Genomic DNA, 26,376 nt, shown 5'->3' on the forward strand with positions numbered 1-26,376 from the left:
TTTTGGGGGGGATGGGGCGATGACAGAGTGGATGTCTTACACCAGTGATAGTGCTGTACTGTGGTATGAATTGCTTGTGAAAAACTCAAATGAATTAGTTGAAAATAAAGTTTTAACAAGAAATGTCTGAAAAGTATTTTTTTTTGGGGGGGGGGGGGGTGGGAGGCGATGACAGAGTGGATGTCTTATACTAGTTATATTGCTGTACTCTGGCATGAATTGCTTTCTAAAACCTGGATGAATTAGTTGAAATAAAGTTTTAACAAGAAATTTATGAAAAGTATTTTTTTGGGGGATGAGGGCGATGACAGAGTGGATGTCTTAGACTAGTTATAGTGCTGTACTCTGGCATGAATTACTTTCGAAAACCCGGATGAATTAGTTGAAATAAAGTTTTAACAAGAAATGTCTGAAAAGTATTTTTTTGGGGGGTGGGGGCGATGACAGAGGGGGATTTTCTAGACTAGTTATAGTGCTGTAATCATGCATGAATTGCTTGACAAAAACCCGGATGAATTAGTTGCAAATAAAGTTTTAACAAGAAATGTCTGAAAAGTATTTTTTGGGGGATGGAGCAATGACAGAGTGGATGTCTTAGACTAGTTATAGTGCTGTACTCTGGCATGAATTGCATTCAGAAATCCGGATGAATTAGTTAAAAATAAAGTTTTAACAAGAAATGTCTGAAAAGTATTTTTTGGGTGTTGGGGCTAAGACAGAGTGGATATCTTAGACTAGTTATAGTGCTGTACTCTGGCATGAATTGCTTCCGAAAACCCGGATGAATTATTTTAAAATAAATTTTTAACAAGAAAAGTCTGAAAAGTTTTTTTTTTTTTTTTTTTAAAAAAAATTGGATTAAATCAAAGCCGAAGTCTTAAAATAACAACTCAAGGTAAGTAAATAATTCGTTTTTTTTTTTTTTTTTTTGTTAAACACGATTGGCTGAAATAAAAGCGGAACTTTTAAAATCACAATAACTAAAGGTCAGTAAATAATTCCTTTTTTGTTTTTTTTTTGTTAAACACGAGCTATTGTAGAATATAATATCAATGGACCACGTGATTTGATTTTTCATATATTATATATATTAAGGACGTATGACAACCTAAGATGAAAGGTTCTATTTCTTAGAAAATTATTAAAAGGTAAAATTTAAAAGGATAGTTAATCTATTATATAAAATAATATAGAAGTACACAATCAAAGTAGTGTTACGATCAAGTAGAAAAAAATTTAAATTAACCATTTACCATAATCGTTACGTGATTATAGAAAATAATTTCAAACTACCAAGTCACATTATAGATAATCTTTCTTAGAAAATAATTTCAAAGTACCAAATCACAGGATAGTTACTATATTTTAGAAAATAATATCAAAGTACCAAGTCACATGATAGTTACGGTATTTTATAAAATAATTTTAAAGTACCAAGTCAAATGATAGTTACATTTTTTGGGAGGTGGGATTAAAACCGCGATGATGTCTTAGACTAGTTCTATTGCTATACTCTGGCATGACTTGCTCACGAAAACCCGGACGAATTATTTGAAAATAAAGTTTTATAAAGAAATTTCTGAAAAGTTTTTTTTTTTGTTTTTTTTTTGTTAAACACAATTGGCTGAAATAAAATCAGAAGTCTTAAAATCACAACTCAAGGTCAGTAAATAATTCCTTTGTTTTTTTTTGTTTTTGTTAAACACGATTGGCTGAAATAAAAGCGGAATTTTTAAAATCACAACAACTAAAGGTCAGTAAATAATTCCTTTGTTGTTTTTTTTGTTAAACACGAGCTATTGTGGAAAATGATTACAAATGAACAAGTCAACTTAGAGCTTATATGTTGGATAATATTATAAAAAAATAAATACTCAGATGAGTTACGCTATTGTAGACAATAATTTAAAAGTACCAAGTCTAATGATAGTTACGCTCTTCTAGAAAAAAATTTAAAATTACCAAGTTACATTATATATAAGCTCTTGTAGAAAATAATTTCAAAATACCAAGTCACATTATATTTACTCTTTTGTATAAATTTATTTCATACTACCAAGTAACATTATAGTTACGCTTTTGTAGAAAATAATTTCAAAGTACCAAGTCACAGTATAGTTACGCTATTATAGAAAATAATTTCAAAGTACCAAGTCACATTATAGTTACGCTATTGTAGAAAATAATTTCAAAGTACCAAGTCACATGATAGTTACGCTTTTGTAGAAAATAATTTCAAAGTACCAAGTCACATGATAGTTACGCTATTATAGAAAATAATTTCAAAGAACCAAGTCACATGATAGTTACGCTATTGTAGAAAATAATTTCAAACTACCAAGTCACATGATAGTTACGCTTTTGTAGAAAATAATTTCAAAGTACCAAGTCACATTATAGTTACGCTATTGTAGAAAATAATTTCAAAGTACAAAGTCACATGATAGTTACGCTATTGTAGAAAATAATTGCAAAGTACCAAGTCACATGATAGTTACGCTATTATAGAAAATAATTTCAAAGTACCAAGTCACATGATAGTTACGCTTTTGTAGAAAATAGTTTCAAAATAACAAGTCACATTATAGTTACGCTTTTGTAGAAAATAATTTCAAAGTACCAAGTCAGATTATAGTTACGCTTTTCTAGAAAATAATTTCAAATTACCAAGTCACATGATAGTTACGCTATTATAGAAAATAATTTCAAAGTACCAAGTCACATGATAGTTACGCTGTTGTAGAAAATAATTTCAAAGTACCATGTCACATGATAGTTACAATTTTGTAGAAAATAATTTCAAAGTACCAAGTCACATGATAGTTATGCTTTTGTAGAAAATAATTTCAAAGTACAAAGTCACATTATAGTTACGTTATTATAAAAAATAATTTCAAAGTACCTTGTCACATGATAGTTACGCTATTGTAGAAAATAATTTCAAAGTACCAAGTCACATGATAGTTACGCTTTTGTAGAAAATAATTTCAAAGTACCAAGTCACTTGATAGTTACGCTATTATAGAAAATAATTTCAAAGTACCAGGTTACATGATAGTTTTGCTATTATAGAAAATAATTTCAAAGTACCAAGTCACAGGATAGTTACGCTATTATAGAAAATAATTTCAAAGTACCAACTCACATGATAGTTACGCTATTGTAGAAAATAATTTCAAAGTACCAAGTCACATGATAGTTACGCTTTTGTAGAAAATAATTTCAAAGTACCAACTCACAGGATAGTTACGCTATTATAGAAAATAATACGTGCGCGCACGTAACCTCGTCTAAATCCCTCGTCTAAATCCCACCCCCCCCCCCCCCAAAAAAATACTTTTCAGACATTTCTTGTTAAAACTTTATTTTCAACTAATTCATTTGGGTTTTTCCCAAGCAATTCGTACCACAGTACAGCACTATCACTAGTCTAAGACATCCACTCTGTCATCGCCCTCACCCCCCAAAAAAAAATACTTTTCAGACATTTCTTGTTAAAACTTTATCTGAGGGGGAAGGAGGGGCCTCTGAGCCTTGCCCTTGAGGTAGATCCCGTTTATTTTCGATTCTGAGTATTTTTTGGTTTTCCCTCCAAAATTGACCCCCCTCCCCTGCGCTCAGAAATGGAGGAAGGAGGGGCCTCTGAGCCTTGCCCTTGAGGCAGATTCCCATATATTTTCGATTCTGAGTATTTTTGGTTTTCCCTCCAAAATTGACCCCCTCCCCTCCCTTGTCCTCAGAAATGGGGGATGGAGGGGCCTCTGAGCCTTCCCCTTGAGGCAGATCCCATTTACTTTCGATTCTGAGTATTTTTGGTTTTCCCTCAAAAATTGACCCCCTCTCCCTCCCTTGTCCTCAGAAATGGGGGATGGAGGGGCCTCTGAGCCTTGCCCTTGAGGCAGATTCCCATTTTTTTTCGATTTTGAGTATTTTTGGTTTTCCCTCCAAAATTAACCCCCCCCTTCCCCGCTCTCAGAATCTGAGCCTTCCCCTTGAGGCAGATCCCATTTATTTTCGATTCTGAGTATTTTTGGTTTTCCCTCCAAAATTGACTCCCCCCCCCCTGCCCTTAGAAATGGGGGACTGAAGGGCCTCTGAGCCTCCCCTTGAGGCAGATTCCATTTATTTTCGATTCTGAGTATTTTTGGTTTTCCCTCCAAAATTGACCCACCCCCCTCCCCTGCCCTCAGGAATGGGAGACCGAAGGGCCTCTGAGCCTTCCCCTTGAGGCAGATCCCATTTATTTTCGATTCTGAGTATTTTTTGGTTTTCCCTCCAAAATTGATCCCCCCCCCCTCCTTTGCCCTCAGAAATGGGGGAATGAAGGGCCTCTGAGTCTTCCCCTTGAGGCAGATCACGCTTTATTTTCGATTCTGAGTATTTTTGTTTTTCCCTCCAAAATTGACCCCCCTCCCCTGTCCTCAGAAATGAGGGAACGAAGGGAACGTTAAACTATTTCAAACTGACAACACTGTCCAAATATCACATGTGTATTATACAGTACACAATCACCTCATCTCCCCCAAAACACTTTTCAGCCATTTCTAGTTAAAAATTTTTATTCCAATACGCAAATCTCATTACCCCTTTATAAATGTCGATCAAACAATTCTGATTGTAGTGTCCAAGTTTTAATAACAAAGCCTACGCACATGTACACATTATGCTTTCAAAAAACCAGTCTGGTTGAAAAAAAACTTGGAGTTGAAACAAATTTGCGCGGGGTATCCCCCGTTCATACTGTTATCTTTTTTGCAATGTTTAGGACATGCGGGGAATCCTCAGCCGTTTGGAATGGTACCAACAGGACATAAGCAAATAGCACGTAGTTTTGTAACGTGTTTAATCACGTGTAGTTTTAAGAATGTGTATGTGAACTCATGACCTACATTCATTGTGCAATTGACAACAAAAACATAAAAAAAACCTGTTTGACCACATTATACACTGCCAAATAACCGCTGGCTGTAGACTATGCCTTGGAAAGCTACCATGGAATGTGCCGTACGCAAATAATATAGGAATTGCTATACGGGTGGCAGAATCCAGACGAAGCATTCTACTTATATTACCGCAGTACCCTGTACCAGATTTTAAACGAAGAATTACTATACCAGAATTTAAGTACATGTATGACAGAAGGGTTCACTCCAAACTCTGACAAAGAGTGCCACATTTGTGCATGGCAAATACTATCGAAGGCTTTAGATAAATCTAAAGCGCAAATATGTAATTCATAACCTTTAGACTGGGCATCATAAAGAGTTGTAGCTAAAACCTTATGCACATGCTGACACCCAATACAAGGTTGAAATCCAAATTGGTTTGAGTCTTTCGCAGTTTGTTCAATAATATATGGGAGCAGAACATATTCAAAAATCTTCCTAATATTGGAAGCAACAGTGGTGGGCCTGTAGTAACTACAATCAAAATGGTATCTTGCGTGTTTAAAAATCTAAGTTACCAATCCGCAAAGGAAGGAATCAGGCACCGCTGACAAACATAAACAGTACTTGAAAAGTAACGAGCTGAGCGACTAGTGCCGGACAATATCAACGTAAATGGTGAGCGCTAATCCCACCAAGATCACTTGATTTAGACTTAAGTTTAAGCAGACAATTAACAATACTTTTAGTTGGGACAGGAATAACATGACGTTGCAAAACTTGAGGTGGCAAAATTTAGAAACTAAGCACTGAAAATGATAATGAACACTATACTCGATCTTACAAAAATATTTTATAATGCCTAAGCCAAGACGAATCTGGGATAACATCACTGGTCTCTAATGAATCAAATTTAGACGTATTAATGACTTCTTTCCATTGTACCGCACTTTTAGGGAACTCAGCACCATTATATCAAACCAAACGAAGATACCGTTTAAACTCCGCTTTTGTCTTACTCTTTATATCAAACACTTGGCCTCGCAAGGGCCACCCACGCCCAATCCAGATGCAAAGCCAGAGTTTAGCACGATTTTTGACGGCTTTAAGACCCGGATCTTTATTTCAAATTGGACTTCGAGTTTTGAGTTTAACCCGGACAAGGGGAACAGCCACATTCTCAGCTTGTTTCGTGCACTTAACGAAGTGAAGATAATAAGCATTCAGCTGCACTCTGGCTTGTGGTGAAAAAAACACTCGTGCACAGTAAATTAAAAGGGATCTTGACGCAGGACAACAGAGCTTTTAGGGTAGAAATATATAAAGGCCAATTGGCTTTGCTTCACTCTCGTTTCATACACCATTTATTATTAGCAGCACAAGGATGATTAGATGCATCAGCAGTTAATGTCACAGTAAGGGAGAGGGAAGGTGGACAAGATCACGATCGTCTTTATCAAAATGAACGACAGAACAGGGAACATCGGCAGAGCAGATACCATGTTCAATATTATTCACAGTATCACTTTTATGAATATAACTGTAATTAAGAGCCTTGGGTGCTATGCGGTAACGAATAGGCAACGAATCTAAAACTAAGTTGGCACGAGTAGAGGAGCTATGAACAACACAATTGAAGTCACCTATCATTAGCCAACGATTTTCGGAAGGAAACACGTTACAAAAACAATTCTTACTTAGTAATATGCAGACATTTTGTATTTAACACATTTGGATGCTCGTCTACTGTATTTTACCACCAAAACTCACTAATATGCTAATATATAGCCAAAATTATATATATTTTCTATGCATTTTCCCCATTTTCCCATGTTTAAACCTGGTTAGCTGTAAATTGAATCAACACTGAGTAAATCAGTAAATGGAAAAAATACACGAGAAATATATAATTTGGGCTATATACTTGAACATTATGAGGGGGGAATAAAATGTAGCGCTTTTACTGGTTCCAGCTATTCGTCTCATGATTCCCGAAAATAAATAGTCTGAAGCGGTATTATTACAGCACTAAGAAATAATGGGCCGCTGAAAGTGAAAATCCAGATGATGAGACGTTCTTAAATATGTTGCATCCCATATAAGTTGCTAGATTCTGTCATGTTAAAAGTCAGGTGAGGAGAACTAACGATAGAGAAATAAAAATTAATTTTCTCTTATATGGTAATGTCAAAGAGTAACTAAGAAGTTCAAATAAGATGTGTTCCTTAAGAGGTGTTCAGCGTGTTGCGCGAAGCGCAACACCCAACACAATTTTATGGAGGTAGTACTTTTTAGGCTGTGGGAATACTTGTTAGAGGCCCTGAAGAATGCCAATAATTTCTTTGGAGTGGCAACACTGGAGGGAAGTCTTAAGAATCCAAAGGTGGCCTAGCTTCAACGAGCTTCCTCGTGTGTATGTTCCAGGATTCGTTCATATCTTTTTGTGACATGTCAAAGCTATTTAAATCATTTTGATACTGCCATTAACTCAACATATATGCATCCTGGAGAAGTATACACAAAATGACGCGTATACAATCAATAATATATTATTCATGTATATACAAACAGTTTATACTTACCAACAACATCCAAGTGCCCAACTTGTGATATCATGGGTTCGGCATTTACTTGACACATGTATCTTCCTGCGTCTTCGGATTGTGTATTCTTGACGTGAAGCCGCCAAGTTCTATGATGGTCATAAGACACTGAATATCTAGTTATTCGAGATAGCACATTTTTATGAATAGCTATTATCATGTTACGGTCTAAGTGGACCCAAGCAACCTATCAAATAAGAAAAGAAGTTCAATTCCAAAAAAAAATCATATATGGTATAATGTGTGATTAAGGTTTGGGGCTGTGAGCAGTCCCCATAGTTTTTAGGCAAAGTGAGAAACCAGAATTAGAGCCTATGGGTTTTACAAGTTTTCTCAAAAATAAACTAAAACCCAGCACAATAGCCCCTTAAATCCCTGCAAAGAGAATAAAGAACTTTTCAGAACAACAAAGCCTTATTAACGTGACCATGAAAAACCCTAGAAAAATGAGCTGTGTTGGAACAGTTTAAAGTGTGACTAATAATACAAATTAGAGACACAATAGTGATAGATTTTCAAAACAATGCATACATTTTCCATATTTGTTTATAAAGTCAGACTTACATATATTTATTATTTTTGTGACATAAAGCTTTTTTTTAGTTAAACACTGGCTAAATATTGTGCGTAAAGAACGGGACAGTGAGGGAGATGAGCCCTTCTCACTTATGGTATAATTTATATTTATATATAAATATAATTTTTTTTATTTATATATAATACATATATTATATTATATTTTGTTTTATTATATGTTATATTATATACATATATATATATATATATATATATATATATATATATATATATATATATATATATATATATATATATATATATATATATATATATATATATATATATATATATATATATATATATATATATATATATATATAATATATAATATAATTATATATATAATTTCTATATTTTGTTTATTATAATTATAATTTATAATTATATTTGTTTATTATTTGAATATCTAAATTTACTTTCATTTGAAAAAAAAAACTTGTTTCACTAATCCAATAAACAGATATGATCATATTTGGTCATCTTCCTGCTTTGCATACAAGTCTAGTGGACATTGTCCGTCATGAGTCAACACATTGCAATTCCCGTGGGCTTTCCCAGTAAGGCAAAGGTCATTTGAATTACCCTTATTCCTTGCTTATCTACCATAGTTTTAAACTAGGATGGATGATAGATTATCAATCAACATGTGAAATGAAATCATTTTATAAAATTATGAAAAAGGGTTATGCCAGCTTTGCCTCTCGCTCAAACTGTCTTTCTTGGCTTTACTCCAATTAGCCATGGCTCTTAAGTATTACATCACTTCCACCAAGTTGATTTTAATTCAAAAATCAACGGGAAACGATTTTTAAACCCCAGATGCGATTTATTTTCCAGCGAACCAAAAAAGCTGATGATCATCCTCCAGATCAGTCCAAAATATTAGTGTTTATAATTCTAAATCACAAATCTTTAGTGCTCACTAATTGTATTAACCCAAAGTTAAGAAAGCATTGATTAGTTAGGTCCTGCTTTATTTTCCGCTTTTTCTGATTGAAAACTTGGTATTATATATTTTATCTGGGAATTTTAAGTAAATCTAAATAAGATTGTTTATTGTTCCCTGCAACCATCTTAGGTTCATTTCATACCTGAATTAAATAAAAAAAACAAGTTTTTTTAACTGAAAGTAAGGAACGACGTTAAAACTTAAAACGAACAGAAATTATTCCGTATATGAAGGGGGCTGTCCCCTCCTCAACGCCTCGCTCTTTACGCTAAAGTTTTTTTATTGTTTAAAAAAATAGAGTTGTGAGAAAGTCAAACTTTAGCGTAAAGAGCGAGGTGTTGAGGAGGGGAAAGCCCCTTTCATATAAGGAATAATTTTTGTTAATTTTGATTTTTAATGTCGTTCCGTACTTTCTTTTAAAAAAAAATTGTTTGTTTTTTAAGTTTTGAACATTTTTGAATTGACGCAGGTTTTGATATTTGCCCACCGTAAATGAATAATTAAAAAAAGATTTATATATTAATTCTACTTTTATTTGGTTAAATGGCTTTCTCGAAACTTGTTTAATTTTATTTATGAACGTTTTTATTAGTAATAAATATACGTAACTTACAAATTAACTTAATTAACGAGATTCTATATTCATAAATTTTTAACACGTATATTAATGGGTTCGCCCCCTAGTCAATACCTTGCTCTTTAAGCTAACGTTCAAATCTTTTTCCAATTCTTTAAAAATGACCCCTTAATCACAATCAGTTGATCAGTTGAAATTAGTTGAAAAACTTGTTGTTTGTTTTTTGTTTTTTTTTAAAGTTCTGATCTTTTTCTTTAATAATGCTGGGAAATCCGGCGCCCCCTTCATAGCAATGTCCCTACCCCCATGAAAACTTCCTTCGTGGAAAGATCCTCCCATATAACTCCCTCGCCCCCTAGTCAACACCTCACTCTTTACGCTAAAGTTTTTTGTAGTACTTCCAAAAGAGTTATCTGTTCTAATTAAACGACCTTTGTGATGAACGCGTAATTAGAACAGACTCGAACTTTAGCGTAAAGAACAAGGTATTGACTAGGGGTCAAACCCACTCATATACGTAATATACGTATTTTCATACGTATATTCTTATATCATATACCTAATATTTTGTGTTCGTTTTAATTTTTGATGTTGCTCCTTACTTTCAGTTGAAAAACATGTTTTTTTATATTTAATTTCTGATTTTTTTTAAAATAATGATGGGAAATTCGGCGCCCCCTTCATAGCAATGTCGCTTCCCCCAAGAAAATTTCCTTCATGATATGATCCTCCCATATAACCCCCGATCCACCCCCACCCCCCACTAAAGAAAAAATTCCCCCTGAAAACGTCTGTATACTTCTCAATAACCAATATTATATGTTAACATTGGGTAAAGTTCATAGCTTTCAGACCACCCCCTGGGGTTTCGAGGGATTAAGTCATCCTAAGAGACATAGTTATAAAATTTTCGACCATGCTGAACAAAATGGCTATCTCAAAATTTTGATTAGGTGACTTTGGGAAAAAAATGAGCGCGGGAGGGGGCCTAGTTGCCCTCCATTTTTTTGTCACTTAAAAAGGGCACTAGAACTTTTAATTTTCGTTCCAATGAGCCCTCCCACGATATTCTAGGACCACTGGGTTGACACGATCACCCCTGGGAAAAAGAAAAAAACAAAAAACAAATGAACACGCATCCGTGATCTTTTTTCTGGCAAAAAATGCAAAATTCCACATTTTTGTAGATAAGAGCTTGAAACCTCTACAGTAAGGTTCTCTGATACGCTGAATAAGATGGTGTGATTTTCATTAAGGTTCTATAAGTTTTAGGGGGTCTTTTCCCCTTTTTTCGAAAATCAGCCAAATATTCTCAGGCGCGTAACTTTTGATGGGTAGGACTAAACTTGATAAAACTTATATATTTGAAATCAGCATTAAAATTTAATTCTTTTGGTGTATCTATTTGTATCAAAATACCGTTTTCTAGAGTTTTGGTTACCATTGAGCCGGGTCGCTCCTTACTTACAGTTCGTTACCACGAACTGTTTGAAACAGCAATTTCTATGCTTTTTTCTTTTGTTCGCTTCGAATTTAAGAAGCTTTAGGGGCAGTGTAACATTTTACAGTGTGATAACAAATAAGCAATAGTAATTAGTGAAATTTGACAATTCTTTTCGTCAGTAAAAATTCAAATTTCAAACAGGATAATTCTCCAAAAACAAGTATGCCTTCAAAGGAAATTTAAACCTTTTCAAACTGTTTGGTGCTATATGTATTTAGCTGATATTTTGTTAATTTTTTTTTGTATTTTTATTTTGCCGCCAGTTACTACCCAGAGCTCTATAACTGCGCAAGTGAAGTATAACTTCACTTGCAGTGAAGTGAAGTGCAGTTAAGTTCATTAAAAACAAGATTTTCGATTTCTCTTAATCTTTTAAGATGTATAAGATTGTAAAACCTTTCATATAGTCAATTCAAATGATCAAATTTTAATTTCAATGGCCTTGGTGATTTGACAAAATTCAAAATATTAAAACCATGTTACCTTAAATGGCCCCAAGTCCTCTACTACACAATTGAGAACCGCCTCACGACCAAGTGCAACTGTAACATTTCGGATCGGCTCTATAAAACTAGGCCTTGGAGCACCTCTCACTGATATCGCGACAGCTGAAAGTAAAAAATAAAAATCAATAAACAGGACATGAGGAAAAAATCAAAATTTTCCTGAAGTTTTTTCGTTGTTTTTTATTTTTTATTATTAGGAACCATCCCATGTAAGACCTTAGCAAGGTTTTTAACAAAAAGCTACCATTGAATATCTTTGTTCCTAAGAAAAAAAAATTATGAAAGCAGTCCAATAAATAAGAAATGAATATTTAATTACGGAAAAGGGTTCTCTTTAATATCCGTGAAAACAGTCAGGCGAAAAATCATAATTGTTTCCTAACAAAAAACCTGTTCTTCCACTCTTTCCAGAACAAAATATTCGCAAATGTATTCTTTTTATACCAAAAACAAGTTTCAAGAATATATTTTAGCAGCTTTTATAATTAAAATGTGCAAATTTATTCTATTTTCCCAGCAGTTTCAGATACTATAGGCAAAGAGAAAAAGAAAAATTACTTCCTAGTATTTCCGTAGTGGAAAGTGCGCTTTAATCTCACAGCTTTACATCTTGACACTTTTTTGTAAGTCAATCAAATTCTCCAGGAAATATAATTTCTGTAGAGAGAAAATTTTAAAACTGGAATAGAATATTTACCTCGTTTTTAAAAGCCGGATTAGTTTTCTGTGCGAGATTTTCAGGCATGAGCCAGTAAAAACAGCGAAAAGTTAAAATCTATCTAATTAGTTCTCCCAATATAAGCCAGTAAAAAGAATGTAAAGTTTCTAAACCAGCAGATTTTCCACAGTTAGTCTCTCTGTTCCTCTAGGGTTTAGGTTTAATAATAAAAAAAAAACGAATTTGATTTAATCACGTAAAAATTATGGAAATATCAATTCATGGAAAAGATTGTATTTGTCGTGATCTACTTTTGTATACTTTGGTCTACAATACTTGATTGGGAAAAAAGGAAGATCTGGAAGTACTTCACCCTAAAAGGCCAGATAGTCTGTTTGTGAAAAAATTTGTGCCTTGACAACATTTTGTTCTTTTTACTGGCTTAAGAGTTCAAACAGTTCGTGATAATTAAATATTTTAAAAAGTTATGGTAACAAACTTTAAGTAAGGAGTGACTCGGGTCAATAGTAATCGAAACTGTAAAAAAATGAATTTTGGTTAGCAATTAATGCATTTCAATGACTTCGACCAGTCTGGAGATCAGCGAAGTGCTCACTCCAGCTAAAACTTCGCCTTTTCAGAAGCAACGTCCTTTCGATCTTTTCGTACAAGATGGAATGTTTAAAACTCACAGCTGAGCAGGAAAAATGATTCACTGCATATGAAAATAACTGTCTTCGACATATCCTGAATATTAACTCGAAGGATAGGATAACAAACTTGGAAATTCGCTACTACACAAAACAAGCCTGATGTCGCTGATGTAGTCAGGCAGCAAAGATGGCGCTATCTTGGCCATGTTATCCATATGCCAGGATCGAGACTACCGAATATGCTTCTCCAATGGCAACCAGACGACAACCGTCGACGAGGAAGGCCCAAAAACACGCTTCGCAGGACATATGAGTAGGACAGGAGAGCCCTTCATGCATCCTTAATCCCAGAGTGGGAGGACATCTACGCCGCAGCTCATTTGCGGGATGATTGGAGGCTGTTAACAGACGCTCTTTGTGCCTCTGGAGGTACAGGAGGAGCTAAGGTCTAAGGTAAGGATTAATGCATAAAAATAATCTACTTTTTATGCTATTTCCTAATACATAAGTTATATATTACCTATAAAATCTATGAGCCTAAGAAAATTTGTTTGATTTTTTAAAAAGGAGAGAAACACTCCCTAAACATCAAATGATCATCATGATCATCAATCAATGATCATCAAACATCATGAAAGTTACATTTTCAAATTTATAATATCAATGAATATTGGTGGACGTTTTAAGCTTCTATCTGCAAAACTGAAAATTTTTTCGTTTTTTCATAGAAGAAAAATCACAGATGCGAGTTTATTTGTTTGTTTCTTTCCAGGGGTGAACGTATCAAACCATTGGTCCTAGGTGGCCAGGAGAGCCTTCTTTCGAACGGAAATTAGAAGTTCACTCCAATATACCAAAAAGATCCTGTTATGGGAAAGTGGTGTTTTCCGTTTTGTGCCACCAAGCTACAATTTTGCCCCAATGAGGACCACGTAGCTGTCGATTTAAAATTTTGAGATAGCCAATCTTTTTAAAATTGTCAAAAACTAAATATTGAGCTTCGCTTTTTTAGGGGAAGTAGTGCCCCTCGGTGGCACATTCGTTCCTGAAAAGCCACGTATTCTATACAAGATAAATGGTTAATATGGACAATTATCTTAATGTTTGATTTAACTAATTTGATTCTCTTGATTCTTCCTGAAATTATGCTTAGTGTTTTATAACTGCACATTAACAATTATGAAGGAAGAGTGATGTTATTTTGTAGGTGTGGGGGAGCAAATGCCTCAAACAGTGTATTTTAATGCCTAAACATCGTAACTCGCATTGAGTATTCTGGTAGAATGTCCCCTCCTCAACGCCTCGCTCTTTACGCTAAAGCTTTTTATTGTTTTAAAAAGTAGAGTTATAAGAAAGAGTCAAACTTAAGCGTAAAGAGCGAGGCGTTGAGGAGGGGACAGCCCCTTTCATATACGGAATAATTTTTGTTCGTTTTAAGTTTTAATGTCACTCTTTGCTTTCAGTTAAAACAAACTTGTTTTTTTATATTTTATTTAATACAATAAAGGAATAGTAGCCATCAGTACACAGCCATCAGTAATATAGTAGCCATCATAGCCATATAGTAGCCATCAGTAATACAGTAAGCAATAGTAGTGTAAACCTCTATTTAAGTTCCTTCTATATGCCCTTTTATATTGGCAGATGTGATGGTTTACGTAAATTCCAAAGATAGACGATAAACGTTGGTACATGGTCTTTATTAAATAACGTGAGAATAAACATAGAGAAATTAAGGTAGCACAAGAACAACTAACTACGACGAAGGCGAGAGATGGACTCCCTTTAGAAATGAGCGGAGAATGTAACTTTCCTGGAACGGAAGTTCCAGGCCTGGGAACGACCACTTTCCCACGACTAATTTTAGTCCCAAGAGCTCCCCCCTGGACCGCTATCGTTGACACATAAATCCCCAACTAACTACGAAATGAGGTACCCGGAAAAGCTTCTCGAATTGAGGTTAAATACTTTACAGATTCTCCCCCCTGTTTTAAGTTAAATTTCTCAAATTTGGCTTATCCCCTTCTCATTAAACCCCCAAACTTTAATTGAATTCAAAACATTCCCTTCCCAAATTATTCACTTCTCGCCTACTAACATTCTACAGCATAAACTAGTAAACAATTATATAATATAAACACTACACACTACTTGCATAAGTAAAAACTTACATAGTATAAATGAACCAAACTAACAACCGTAGTCGGAAACTGGATATTTTAACACTTCATTTTTCTTTCTATACTTTAAAATAGACTTGTTCCCCATACTCCTGAATTTGATGAGGACAAGGAAAGTTGGGATTATGTATAAACTTTGAATTAGGGCAAAAGGAATGACCGGGAAAGGCTAATTAATCCTGAAAATACCAGTGACAAATAAATGAAATTGCAGAAACTTTAAAAATCATACCATGCTGCAATGACGTTAAGATATTATTCCTAATAAAATCCTCGGGGTTTTATTGCTGCGGAACGCCTCGGTTTAGACCTATTTGGTTTTTCTCTACAACTTGTGGTTCGACAAATGGCAGTACTACTGTTGATATCTCTACATAACTATTAGCGCTACGCATTAAAACCATCCCGTGAGGCATCAACCTCATCTCGCGAGACATTAAAACCAGCTCCCTCTCCATGGGTAGCAAAACCGCCCTGCGATTCATCAGGACCCTATATCAGAGCAACACCAAACCCCTACCTTTATTAATCTGTCCCCTACCACTTGCACATTACAACCTCAACAATGTTATTTGTAGACCCACAGACCTGAGAGTACGCACGAAAATCAATCTGTGTCCCAAAAAAAACCATAAATTTATGCCTCAGTCACCAACAACAGGCGATTCCAACACTCTCCCTTTTCCTGGTTAGCCAACCCGCCCTGCGTTGCATCATTAACAACGCGTTGTGAAAAAAAAAAAAAACCAACCCCTGAGGCAACAGAACAATCCCACGGTACCTTAAAACTAGCAACCATTTACTGGGTCGCCAAACCCCCCTGCGAGGAATAAGTACCATCTCGCAGTGCAACAAAAAAAACCCATCCCGTGAGGCATCAGTACCATCCCACGGGACGTCAAAACCAGCTCCCTTTTCTTGGGTAGCCAAACCGCCCTGCGAGGAATCAGTACCATCTCGCAGTGCCTTCTCATTATCATTGAGTCCAAATTTCACCCTCGTCAGCGCAGAAAGAAATTCATCGGAAAAAGAAGACGTGTCTTCTTTCCCCACTATCTGTTCTATCTGTTCATATTGTATTGCAACCTTATACGCATCACCTAAACAAAAAAAAATTCTGCACTATTCTCTAACAAATACCGTTTGTAAGACGGTCTGATCCACTCCTTGAATAAATTTAGAGCAAATCTTCCAAGAACTACACCATCATCCCTGGCTTCTAAGGACACCCTAAATGACCTTCCTAATCTTTGCATCCTTCTATAGAATAGATATACCCTTTTCCTTAAATTGAGCCACGCCTACAAACCCTGCAACCATTTTGCCTACTATTTTGCCTGGGGTATATACTACAAGTAATCCACCTTTTAAACTTGACAAATTTATAATCGTGGGATCCAGATTCCCAAAAAAGGAGCGAAACAAACCATGGGCCAAAAATGGCGCAAAGCTTTTGAATCAGACCAATTTAACACCAACTGAAAATTTTTTTTTTTTTAACTTTGCAACAAACTAAATTTTTGTAACTTTGTAACAAATTTTGTAACAAACTTAATTATTTTTCCGCTTTCTGACTTTGTGAGTGGCGTTATTACTAAAAAAAGGGTCAATTAGCGATCCTATTACTTGGGACTGTTGAGGCTGTTCTATTGGAGAATTAATTGGGGTGGTGCTCAGGGGAGTTGGAGGGTTTGTTGGGACCCATGTCTTGATCTTTTGAAGGTAATCATAAAGTTCATCTTGATCGAAATCAGGATCATTTGAGTCAAATAAAAGAGGTGGAAATATGCCATCTCCCCTCCACTGTTTTACAAAATCAAAAGCAACCTTTTTGTTATATCCAGTTTCCGCCGGATCGAGAATAGGAATAAAAACTGACATATTGAGATTAAAATTTGAAAAAGCAATTATTCTAAAAATTTAAATATTTGTTTTAAACACAGCTCTTTAATTACGGACGCCAGGTTTTGGGCAATAAACTTCACCTTTAACAAGAAGGGTCTAATAAAATTTACTGGGTTGTTTAGTCGTGGTAAATCACTTACGAAAGGTCGTCTGTCTTACATCCAATTGCAGTTGGTCTCAATTAAATCACTAGCGTCAAATGGAGTCATAATTGAGAATTAATTTTTGATTATCAAATTCACAATGTTAAATTTTGTTTGGAAACTGTCAAATGTAGATCACACGTCGACTGTATAAAATCATGTAAAAAAAAACACTAAACGTAGAATGGCTAAGTGAAGGTAGAAATCAACCGGAGACTCTCAGTTGTAGAAATTTGAATTAGTATGTAGAAGCTATCGCGAGGAAATCCATATTAGGCATTGTGTAACAGCCTATTTCAAAATGTTCATTTAAAAGAAAATGTTTCTCAAGAAGGCGCTTTGAATAGAAAAAATTTCAATACCTCGTAACATTTCGATGCCTTTTTATCAGTCTTTTGTAGTATTTGCCGTTCAATATCACAAGCAATTTTGGTAGCGGGCGAAATAGCTCTTCAATATGTTGCCAGTATTTAGCGTAAGATGTCGTAAGTACTTATAACGGTCACTCAAATGTCACTTGGAGGTTTTCCCCTAGTGATATATGCTCCACTAATCTTAACCGCTTGCCACCACTCTGTAAACCTCTCTTTAGGTTCTGTCTTTGTGCTCTTTTGTAGTGGCAGATGTAATGGTTTACGTAAATTCCAAAGATAGACGATAAACGTTGGTACATGGTCTTTATTAAATAACGTGAGAATACACATAGAGAAATTAAGGTAGCACAAGAACAACTAACTACGACGAAGGCGAAAGATGGACTGCCTTTAGAAATGAGCGAAGAATGTAATTTTCCTGGAACGGAAGTTCCAGGCCTGGGAACGACCACTTTCCCACGACTAGCTTTAGTCCCAAGAGCTCCCCCCTGGACCGCTATCGTTGACACATAAATCCCCAACTAACTAAGAAAGGAGATACCCGGAAAAGCTTCTCGAATTGATGTTAAATACTTTACAGTAGCGTGAAATAAAAATAAAAAAACAAATTTATTCAACTGAAAATAAGGACCAACATTAAAACTTACAACGAACGGGAATTTTTACGTATATGAGGGGTTTCACCCCTCGTTGATACCCCGCTCGTTACGCTAAAGTCCGAATTTCGTTCCAGTTCCTTATGAATAACCCCTGAATCACAAATGCCTTTTAATTAGAATAAATAGCTCATAAGAAAGTACTAAAAAAAGTACTAAAAAAAAACTAAAAAGAACGAGGTATTGACGAGAGCACGAATCCCCTATATATTTAATAATCTCTGTTCCTTTTAAGTTTTAATGTTGCTCCTTACTTTCAGTTGAAAAAACTTGTTTTTTTATTTAATTTCTGATCATTTTTAAATAATGCTGGGAAATCTGGCGCCCCCTTCATGGAAAATTCCCTTCCCCCATGAAGAATTCCTCCCTAGAAAGATCCTCCCACGTAACCTTCTCCCCCCCCCCACACCAGAAAAAATGCCCCCTGAACATGTCTGTATACTTCCCAATAGCCAATACTACATGTAAACAATGGGCAAAGTTCAATGCTAGCGGCCCTTCCCCCAGGGACTGTGGGAGATTAAGTCATCCTCAAAGACGTAGTAATTAAAATTTTCGACTATGCTGAACAAAATGTATATTTCAAAATTTTGATCAGGTGACTTTGGGAAAAATGAGCGTAGGAGCGGGCCTAGTTGCCATCCAATTTTTTGGTCACATAAAAAGGGCGCTAAGACTTTTAATTTACGTTTGGATAAGCCTTCTCGTGATATTCTAGGACCAATGAGTTGATAAGATCACTCCTGGGGGAAAAACAACAAAAAAACAAATAAATACGCATCCGTGATTTTTCTTCTGGCAAAAAATACAAAATTCCACATTTTTGCTGATACGAGCTTGAAAATTTTACAGGTGTGTTCTCTGATACGCTGACTTTGATGGCGTGATTGTCATTAAGATTCTGTGACTTTTAGGGGGTGTCGCCCCCTTTTTTTGAAAATAAGGTAAATATTTTCAGGCTCTAAATAAAAGTTCAAATAGGGATAAAATCCTTTTAATAGACAGTGATGATGATAACAGTGATAGAAATTCACAAAAATACCAGATATTTCGGTCACATATACAGTGACCGTCATCAGTAGTAAAACTACTGATTTTTACTACTGATGACGGTCACTGTATATGTGACCGAAATATCTGGTATTTTTGTGAATTTCTATCACTGTTATCATCATCACTGTCTATTAAAAGGATTTTATCCCTATTTGAACTTTTATTTATCGTCATGGAAAGGCAGTGTGGTCTCCGAAATTATCTACGTCATTTTCAGGCTCGTAGCTTTTGATGGGTAAGACTAAACTTAATGAAACTTATATATTTGAAATCAGCATAAAATCCGATTTTTTGATGTATCTATTGGTATCAAAATTCCTGTTTTTAGAGTTTCGGTTACTGTTGAGCCGGGTCGCTCCTTACTTACAGTTCGTTACCACGAACTGTTTGATAAGATTAAATTTAATCAAACTGCGATTTCCTAATCTTATCTTAAGTCTTTCGGGAAGCCCTGCTTTTAAAAGAAATATATAAGAATAACAATTAGGATGAACATGAAAAAGAAATGTTATTACTTATGCATCTACATCTCGTCTCCTTTTATTCAAACTGGTCACAGATTCTCATGTTTGCATTTCGCTCCCCTTTTAGTAACCTACGGTGGGTTAGCTTAAACAGTTTTAAATGGAAGTATAATTCACCCATTCAAATATACAAAATATGAACTTTATCTTTTGCAGTAATGAAATTATTTTTACCTTACTTGATAAGTTGGTAAGAGTCCGTAAATCGCAGCCAATTACCAATCTGAAAACATTATGCGATTTTACACTATAAGCAACTGAGGCGAATATTTTTCAGAAGCACTTTTAGAATCAAATTTAAATGTTTTTGGATGTTCACAAGGGAGTATAAACTTGCTATTTCCTTTTTATACCAGAATCTTAAAGGTAAGCTGGTATTTCTTATTATAGAGATCGTATGCAGTCAGTGGGTTTCATTGAAATATGACGAATATTGTGCAAAATCTGGTAGGTTATCGCTATTTCTTCCTATGGCTGGCGGATTGAATCATAGCGGTCACTTTTTTTTTGGAGGGGGGGGGGGTGAGGGTTCCAGTCCTTAAAAAAAAGTGTACGCTGAAGTTTTTTTTTGTTCTTATTTCTTCCAAGAGCCATATTGACTATTTTATTATTATATATAACAAAGACTTTTCGATCTGGAAGGAACTGTTGAAAATTATTTGCATTTTCCTAAAGAGTTATTTCATGTTTAATTGAAACCTTTGCCAAAATTGGCGCAAAGCAACTCTTTCAGGTTTCCATTTCATGAAAGGCTGATAGAAAGCCACTTTCTAAAGTCTCTGATAGAAAGATATCGCCTCTTATCGCTACTTAGACACGAATAGATCCTAACTTTGCAACGCACTCAGCATGCAGCTGCTAGATACAATCTTTGAACTTGTTTTATTTGATAAGACATCAAAGTAGGAACTTAAGTCCATCACAATATTCCACTTGAGAGGCAAGATATTAAAAGGGTGGTAAAGTATCTTTTTAAAACAGGGGGCGCTCTGGAATATCGCTGAGACACAGTTGAGACACAGCCTAAGGAGCATGGAACTTAGGGCACTGGTGAATGAAAAACGCTTTAGTGGGAGTAATGATCATCTAAAAAAGGGGCTTCATAGATACACTTTTTGATTGGACCATATTTTTCATACAGCTTATTGTTTGACATATGGTCAGTCAAACGGTACCTAAACGTAGGCTATCCGAAGATAATTCCTATAATAAACGACGCGCTCATATTTCAGAGCTATACTTGGCCACTGTCATAGCCGTGGCTTTTCTAATCTTAGTTTGAAGACAATTCAAAAGATAATCAATAAAATACAATGGAATATTGCTCTGGAATATCGCTATTCTATAATAGAGCAGTATTTTGTAGAAAAAAAGTACTTTTTTTGATAGTTTTGATAGTTTTGGTAGCAATAGAATATCTCCGATAAAACCTATCACTTCACGCTCAGACCCCTTAAAGTTGGTCTATTTGTCCAATTTAGATAAAACGAAAAGAATTGTGATACAATTTCGATTTACAATTGATAAAAATCTATAATTTATTGATTTTTACACCCCCCGGTCTCCGCAAATCAGGGAGACCGAAAATGACCCTTGGCAGGTCGCTAATGAAGGAGGCGAAGCTGGCGAGGTCCTCGTTGGAGGAGCTATGGTTGAAGGCTCAGGACAGGTCGTCGTGGCGAATCACTGTTGCTGCCTTATGCGCCCCCATGCGTAGGAGGACCTAAGTCTAAGTAAGTAATTTATTGATTTTCACTGTGAGCAGACACATCAAACTTGTTAGGTGAATCTAAGATTTTATCTTTTCTAAGCATTTTTGTCTTTCCAACTTACTAATGATTAAAAAAGAAATTTTTTTTTACGGATTTTTGTATTATGTGTTATTGCAAATGGGGTTTGTGAATGTACAAGGACTCATGAGTTCTATTGATGAACTAACAAATTTCTTGCCAGCAAATCAAATTGACATTTTGGGGATTTGTGAAACATTTATTAATGATGAAACAAAATATAATGTGAAAATCCTGGGATATAAATTCGTTGATAAGAATTGACTAGTCCATGAAGAAGGTGGCCTTGGATTATATTCGAAAGGTGGAACGCAGTTTGAGCCACTGCCAGAACAGGAAAAATATAATGTTGAAAAAATGTGCGAAATACTGGCTGTTGAATGTCAGCTTGGGACTAAAAATAATCAAGTTTGTCTTGTGTATAAGCCCCCGTCGGCCCCGACACCGTTTTTTTGCAATCTCTGGAGTCTTTACTAGTATCTTTGGACGATAAGGATGTTGTGGTTATGGGGGATTTTAATATAAACCTACTGGAATTTAATGAAAATACCCATACACAGAATTTATTACATTAATGACATCGAATTCCCTAATTCCTTCGTGTACAATTCCAACGCGTGTTGCATCGACTAGTGCAACTCTCATTGACAACATATTTTTAACAACACCAGCCACGTCTTCACAATTTGTTCTGATGGATTTCTCTGATCATTTTTTGTTAATTTCTGATGTGAGATATCAGACTCATAAAATAAAATCACCAGAAACAGCAACCCGGATTATTAATAAAAAAAATCTAGTATGTTTAAAGGATAAACTGAATTTGACTGATTGGTCTCCTGTATTTGATGCTGATGAAATAAACTCTGCGACGTATTATTTTTTAGAATGACTTAATGCTGCACTTGATGAGTCGTGCCCAAGAGTAAAAAAAAAATAAAACGGAAATATAATCAACCCATCCAACCATGGATATCGCCCGCCCTTTTGACGTCAATAAAACATAAAAACGATTTCTATAAAACTTTTATATCTTTCCCAAGTGAAGAAAATAGAAGAGCCTTCAAAAATTGAAAAAATCTACTTTCAAAAATAATGCGTAATGATAAAATGAAATTTTATTTCGATTCTTTTAATGAAGTAAGTAAGTTGGGAACTAATCAACTCATGTTTAAATCGATCACGGACGTCTTCTTCACCATCAAACATACAGGATGCCCATGGTAATACAATTGAAAGGGAACTAGAAATGGCAAATTACATAAATTTTCATTTCATGTCAATCGGGCAGTCAGTAGCTAATAAGTTCCAACATAATATGTCCCATGGGCAATGTAATTATCGTACGTACCTAGGAAGTCCTTCTCAAAATTCTATGTTTTTAAATCCGGTAACAGAGGAAGAGCTTGCTAAGCTTGGTAAGCTTTTAAAAAATGGAAATTTCCCGGGGATTGATGAATCGTTGACCAATATTGTTAAAGCCATTTTACCTAGTATTATTAAAGTTATGTGTCATTTAATAAATCTGTCATTTAGATCGGAAACTTTTCCGGATTCTTTCCAAGAAGTGAAAGTGTTACCGCTATATAAGAGTGGTGACCGGACTAATTGCTCGAATTATAGACCCATTTCTATTCTTTGGGGTTTTTCTAAACTAATGGAGGAATGTTTTTATAATCGAATGTATAATTTTCTCTGTTCAAAAGATTATTTTTCAAAAACACAATTTGGATTTAGAAAACTATGGTAAAATTTATTCAAGAGTGTCTGGACAAAAAATGGATCCCGGCGAGTATATTTTTGGACCTAGAGAAGGCATTCAATTCGTTATGCCATGAAATACTGTTTTGCAAATTAAAGCATGGTAGGATACGAGGACCAGCGTACGGTTTCTTCGCGTTTTACCTAAGTAGTCGCTCCCAAGTGACTATTATCAAGGACACAGTTTCGGATCCATTTCTGTTGTCAAATATTGGTGTCCCGCAAGGTTCAATCCTGGGACCACTACTTTTTATAATATACATAAATGGCCTTCAATCAGCGACAGAAAACCATGGTCTGAATGTTCTTTTTGCTGATGATACCGGAACATCACTTACTGGACAGTCGGAACAGGATCTCAACGAGAAGCTGCAAATCCTATTTTCACAACTTCTTGTATGGCTAATAGCTAATTGTTTATCATTGAATGCATAAAAAAACAAATTTATCATTTATAGTGGAATTGTGCAGAATGTACAAGGAATTTGAACAATATTTGATCATGCTACAAATATTCAAAGGGTAACTTGGCTCCGGTATCTGGGTATTATTATTGATGAAAATCTGTCATATAAAGAACATTGTAATAGATTAGGGGTTAAAGTTGCTCAAGGGGTTGGTATAATGCAAAGGTTTCAGCATTTTTTTCCATATGAGATCCTACGTCTAATTTATTTTGCGTTGGTTCATTCCCATCTTACGTATTGTCCTCTGATATATTTGGCAACATTCAGATGTCATGTGAAACCAATACAAATTCTTCAAAACCGGGCTCTTCTAATTTTACAGAAATATTTACCGTCACCGTCTTCGTATCCTAATACGAATAAAACTGAAACTCTTTATCTTCCAACTAATATTTTGCCTGTTTCACAGATATTCACCCTTAATTCTTTTTTATTTAAGGTAAAATATGACCGGTCGGAACTACCAACGTACTTTCGTTCGAATAATTTTTTCCCTGTGCAACATGCACATTCTTATGAAACCCAACATAAATGGAACATACAGCACCTAAAATTAAGCACAGAGAGATCTCGGTTCTTACCATTATTTTCAATCATGGTTTTGTGGTGTATTCATCTACCATATATTGATTGCAGCAAATCTCTTCCAAATATAAAAAAGCAACTTCATTCTATCCTTATAAATAAATTTAAGAATTAATAATATATTAAAAAACTGGGTACATTTGATAATATTGCTTTGTTGGGTGTTTTGCCCTGTGAGATGCCGGTCATCGGTTACCCTTGTTTGCCCGTTGTTTTTTTTTTTTATTGGTGTGTTTTCGGTGGATCTTTGCCCGGTGTCGGTAGGTTTGTGGGGTGGGTGCCCGTCTATTGGTGAGTCATGGAATAACTCTTATTTATTTGTTTGTTGTCAAATAGGTTTATTCCGATTAATGTACCGGGTTTTTGTCATTCGACCTTGTGTCTCCGGCGTTCATCCTTTATTTATGTCTATTTTGTACAGATATTTTAAAATTAAATCTTGAACCTTTGAAAAAAGAGTAATTTTGCATAAAAAGAAAACATTCATGCAGGTACTGTCGAGCTTTATTGAAACGTTTGATTTTTTATTTATATTTGACAATGGTATAAAAATCTTATTAGAGAATCTTAAATCTTAAAAAATCTTAATATCTAAAAAAAATCTTAATCTTATAGCTAATAGGGTATTAGTTACTAGCATGAGTAGTTTTCTAACAGAATAATAAAGCTGACAGGTAAACGTCTGCGACTTTGTCTTGAGAGTCAGGTTTCTTAGAAGAAAATATAATTTGCCATGATTTTAACACTTCAATTGTATCTCACTTGTTAGTAAATTTAAGCCAACATTTACTCGCAAAGAAAAGGTGTTAGTTTAAGGAATGTCAAGAAGTGGAATTTTTTTTTTTTTAACTTTGGATAAGTTTAATAAGTTGCAGTACAAGGTAACAAAATGAAAATTTAATTAAGTTTGTTTTGATTTCCATAAAATAAAGCAATTAGATAATTTAAATTAAAAATTGTTTATACTATTATGTAAAATTTTATTTAGCTTTCCCGTAATTTGGATTTAGCGGAAGGAAAAGTAGATGCGTATTCATATTATATATAGTATTGTATATTTAGGAAAATTGTGTTCTATGGTCTTGTTTAATTAATAATCAATTTTTATTGTATTGCCGGTATTATTATAATCGCCTAATGCACTATACAAATTGTAAATACCCTGTTTCTGTATTTCTTAATCATTTTATTTATGAGCATTCAACCACAGCTGATGATCTTGTGGGAAGAAATATTCATAACAACCCTCATCTCGGAAATTCATGAATTAATATGTTACATTCCTCATCAAAAGAAAAAAAAATAATACTTCTGCATAAATGTACTATGTCTTATTCACCAAGCATCTCACTTCACCAGCTACATTAGTCTCCTGTAAGCATATTGCATTCATTTTTCTTTTTGGCATCCGAAGGAAATTTCCTGACATGTATATTGCATAGACAAAAGGTTTATGAGATCCCTAGAAAATGACCTTTTAATGTAAGCCTGACCGGGAAAATTAGTCAAAAGTACGCATCATAAGGGAACATATCATAGGATACTTACATTTTATCAGATATGTATATACATACATATATATATATATATATATATATATATATATATATATATATATATATATATATATATATATATATATATATATATATATATATATATATATATATATATATATATATATATATATATTTATATATATATATATGGTAATGGTAATGGTAATTATCATTTTTATTAGTTAAATATTAAAATGTCATTTTGAAAACAAATTTGCAAGAATTTATAAAAAGAGCCTGAAACCTCTTCAAAACAAAAGCACACTATTAGACTCACCATTGATGACCCTAAATAGGAAGCTTACAGCCCCCGCCTTGAACAACAAGGAAAATTACACTTTTGCAGTGATGTGCCCTCGTTTTCTTTTTTTCTTTTGTTTTTCTTTGTTGCTAAAAGGGAACTGAAACATCATAGAGAGTTGTTTATTTTAATCAAGAATTCATCGAACATCATCGAAAATTAT

The 26,376-nt window shown here is 34.6% G+C and overlaps 1 protein-coding gene across 1 annotated transcript in view; it reads right to left on the reverse strand.

Moving 5' to 3' along the window:
• Window positions 1–26,376, reverse strand: part of LOC148948958 (protein amalgam-like) — a 184,102-nt gene that overhangs the window by 71,409 nt on the left and 86,317 nt on the right. Inside the window, exons 2-3 of the mRNA XM_089094147.1 lie at window positions 11,582–11,706; window positions 7,469–7,676 (exon numbers count right to left, since the gene is read on the reverse strand). Of these exons, the coding sequence (XP_088950273.1) occupies window positions 7,469–7,676; window positions 11,582–11,706 (333 nt within the window). The remainder of the gene's footprint in view (window positions 1–7,468; window positions 7,677–11,581; window positions 11,707–26,376) is intronic.

This window comes from Artemia sp. Qi Xiang Cuo, chromosome 9 (genome assembly GCF_049724085.1).
Source record: "Artemia sp. Qi Xiang Cuo chromosome 9, ASM4972408v1, whole genome shotgun sequence".
NCBI lineage: Eukaryota > Metazoa > Arthropoda > Branchiopoda > Anostraca > Artemiidae > Artemia > Artemia sp. Qi Xiang Cuo.